This window comes from Andrena cerasifolii, chromosome 6 (genome assembly GCF_050908995.1).
Source record: "Andrena cerasifolii isolate SP2316 chromosome 6, iyAndCera1_principal, whole genome shotgun sequence".
NCBI classification, from domain to species: Eukaryota; Metazoa; Arthropoda; class Insecta; order Hymenoptera; family Andrenidae; genus Andrena; species Andrena cerasifolii.
The window spans coordinates 7,269,926-7,273,555 of record NC_135123.1 but is presented as its reverse complement, the minus strand read 5'-3'; the positions used below and the strand labels follow the sequence as shown (position 1 = coordinate 7,273,555).

The following is a 3,630-nucleotide window of genomic DNA, read 5'->3' as shown; positions in this document are numbered from 1 at the left end:
GTCGCGGATGTCGTGATCCACGAAAGGCGGATCAGATTCTCGTTTCAATCTCCCCGGGGTTACGTAACCGAGTTCCCTGCGCGGCTCTGGAGCAACGATACATCGAGCAGATCGATTAAGCCATACAAACCGAGGGAATTTAACGAGGAAACGAGAAAATCGCCTGATCCCGGCCACCCTCGAGGAACCGTGAAATCCTCCACCCTCAAATCCAATTAAGAGCGGTCCTACCCTCTCGTTCGGGGCTGTGCCCGACTGGGACGATAAATAATCGCGGTCAACACCCTCCCTCGAGGATTAAACGCGAGCTGGCTCCGAGTCGAATCGTGCCTCCTCCGTCAGTGAAATTAAAAGGCTGTGTTAATTTCGAGAATTTTATCTGTCTTCTTATGACAATTAGAACAGATGTCCCCTGCTCTTCGTCCGATCTTCGGCTTCTACCTCGGTTCTTTTAAGTCGCAGCTTCGATACAGACTCGCGCTTAATCCTAGTAGCAATTTTCGTGACCGAGGCTAGCCGGCGAGGTTTGGAAATCGACTCCCGCTCTCCGAAGTCAGAAAATTGTTCATGGTTCGGGGGACACGCCGAATTACAGGCAAAAGCGCACGTGCGCGCAATTAGCGCAGCGTTGGGCGCGTATGACTCAAACGGCGCGGAAAGTTGAGCAAGAAGCTTCGTCTGTTTAGCTCCGAATGGACACCTTTATTGGGTTCGCGTAACGCGTTACAATTTCTCCCTCGAAATACACGGCAGCGCTCTTTATCTTAACGCTACTCCCGTCCACGCAGGCTTATATAAAACTATGAGACACTTCGAAGATACAAGTTATGGTACATAAAATCGTTTCAACGCACAGCTGGTAAATATATAAATATATAAATAAAATAAATAGACAGTGAAATGGTAAGAAGCAAGTGACTTAGGGTAGCTGGTGTAGAAATAAATAGGTAAATGAGGAACGATGTCGGGGATTAATTAGATTCGAGGCCATCAGCCTCTAGTTTTGCGACGCGGTTTGCCTCGCGAACAGCCACAACCTCCCTCGCTGCTCATCGATGAATCCGCGGAATTGTAGTCGCGCATGATCGCCGAACGCTCTGAAACAGTGTCAGTTTTGCAATCGATTAATTTCGAAACATCTGGGTGAACGTTTCACAACGACAGAGTCAAGTATGTGCTCAGTTTCAGTCTTCTAAACTATCCTGATCAGTTTCTCTGGGAGGCTAATCCACATTTCGCAAGAATCCTCTATCTCGTTAAAACTAAATGACGCGATGCTGCACCCTTTGCGTTTCGAGTGCATCCAGAGGTAGCTTTAAAGAAGAACTCACTCGACGGCCGAGACGGCTTCTTCTTCGACGCTTTTGGGCCGCAAGACGGTCTGCTTGATTTCGTCGTCTTGGACGCTCGAGAAGCCTTTCCCTTCAATGGTCGCGAAGTCTTTCCCTTCGAAGATTGAGAAGTCTTTCCCTTCGACTTCCCTTTGCCCTTCCTTCTCTGGGGAGCACTGTCCCAGCCCCCACAGTCGCAGTCGGAGCAATCACAGCTGTCCGAATAATCAGAGGAGTCTGAAGAGTAGGAGGAACTACCAGTGCTGTCCGAGCAATCCGAGAAAGAGTCCGAACTATCCGTGCTGTCCGAACGGTTGCAGCACGAAGAAGTGGACTTCCTGGCCGACTTCTTCGGAGCACGTACCCTGCAACTATTTTTGGGAATATTCTTTACACTTTAGGCAGTAAACGATTTCGATTCTAACTCTAATATTTCCTCGTACATCGAATAGAGACACAAATGAAATGGAACTTTTTCAAATCGCTAACCGTCGCTCTCCTCTGTTTGTTGATAGAACCTTGGTAGACAGAAGGACGAGCTAGCAAGACTGCAAAACGGTCATACCTGTTGTTTCTTGAAACTTTTATACGCTCACTCGAATCTTGCTTACCTCATTTCGTAGACGTTTAAACCCTGCAACCCTTGCTCCGTCAAGTCCGATCTTCTTTAGTCCTGACTCTCTAGCGCAATATTTCCTCCAGTCTCCAAATATTATTCCTTCATCAAACACAGTTACTTCCCTTTAAGAGCAATAGCGTCGTACACTTTTCCATTAAACAGGCAGCTTAGAATCGGAATGTATCGCGAACGATTTGGAAGATTCAATTAGAGAGGGATTCCACCGAAACCAGCACGATGTTTGCGCCCCACGTTCACACATTCGAGTGTATCCCGTGACGAACACCATAGGTTTTTATGCACACGGTAGTCACGTTCCTCGGTAACCGTTCCTGCCGCTTGTGTACATTTAGAGAAGACCGCAGCAGCGGTAGATTCGAAACGATTATCCCATTAACCTTACCTTTTGCAGAAGAATCACCTCCGTTCTATTTCTACTTGAATGAATCCCGCAAAATTCCAATTTTCGCGCTGGAAACTTTCGATATTCCACGGAATGGATAGGCACCGTGTAATAACTGAAAGCGGCTGTTTAATTGTTCGTGGCGACGCGAGTCGCGACTGGTATCGCGCGCAATCGCGTTGCAAATCGTTATGCAATCCCGAACATTGACGCAATTCTGATCGGATCGCGCGGCGCATAACCGATCCCTGGGAAATCTTGAGTTACACGTTTTGTATGCGCACCGATGCAGCGGAGGGAATTGAAAGGGCGACTGTTGCTTACGTTGATCTCCGCCTTCCCCTCGATTAGGATAGCAGAGCGCAGCCTGGCCCTGCTGGCCCGCGAATTTTCATTTTTTCTCTGGAGCTCTTCGAGATCTTCCGAATCGTCGGTCGAAAGCAAATGAACGCCGAGCAAACAAGGTGTAAAGTTGGATAATCCCATCGCGAGTAGTAAAGGGACTCCCACCCCCTCTGCGTCGCCCAGGGGTGCGCTCGACCTTCTTTAAGGCGCGTGAACGAGGGAGGCGGAGGTTTATGGGACCCCGTGGGGAGGGTGCGACGTGACTCAGCGATGGGGCTGACGTAAGGAAACAGGGGTCCGTAGGAGGAATAAAGGGAGAGTGGCTTAACCGCATATCCTTAAAACCCCCAACTATTTCCAGTTCTGCTCGTGTGTACGCTGCGATTAGGGGCTGTACCCTCTGCCAGAGAGCAATTTGCTGGCAGACGGTATTCCTCTTGCTCTGGCAAATCCCGGCGATATCCCCTGTCCCACGCGTGTTAAACAAATAAAAGAAATCAAGCCAGATCGGACTATTTCACTGACTGGTCCACTTCCCATCAATTTAAACTAGATCTATCGCGAAGAATCTCAGCGTAGACACACCCACAGTAACTACATTCCACTCTAAACGAAACCAGCCGAAGTCACTGATCGGTTGGAAGATTGAAGCAGAGACGGAAGTGAACCACACCCCTCGCGGGCCCAATCTTACTGAAATTTCCAAGGGCCACTTATCGGCAGATCGAAGGGTGGCGAGTCCCATTAACGAACGACGAGGGGTCAGGCTTATGCAACCACAGCTCCAGGCACGCAGCTTCGCGCCACCATTGCCCCCGGAATGTCCATTATTAATACTACAACGTCGCCCATTCATGCGACCAGATCTGTCCTGTCATCCGCAGAGCCGCGATCGCTTTGTTTCACGTTTCGACGCGATGGGACTCGCCGTG

General features: G+C 49.3%; 1 protein-coding gene across 1 annotated transcript; it reads right to left on the bottom strand.

The window, feature by feature from the left end:
- Positions 1-681: 681 nt before the first annotated feature.
- LOC143370469 (uncharacterized) lies at positions 682-2,347 on the bottom strand. The gene is made up of 3 exons (XM_076815625.1): positions 1,943-2,347; positions 1,332-1,702; positions 682-1,097 (listed from the first exon to the last, which is right to left on the bottom strand). Exons 1-3 carry the CDS (start codon positions 1,945-1,947, stop codon positions 991-993), a joined length of 483 nt encoding a protein of 160 aa, XP_076671740.1. The 5' UTR covers positions 1,948-2,347; the 3' UTR covers positions 682-990.
- Between the last annotated feature and the right edge of the window lie 1,283 nt (positions 2,348-3,630).

Coding starts and splice junctions, on each gene's coding strand:
- LOC143370469 (XM_076815625.1), bottom strand. Junction 1,098..1,331: donor GAAGCCGTCTCGGCCGTCGA/GTGAGTTCTTCT, acceptor ACACTGTTTCAG/AGCGTTCGGCGATCATGCGC.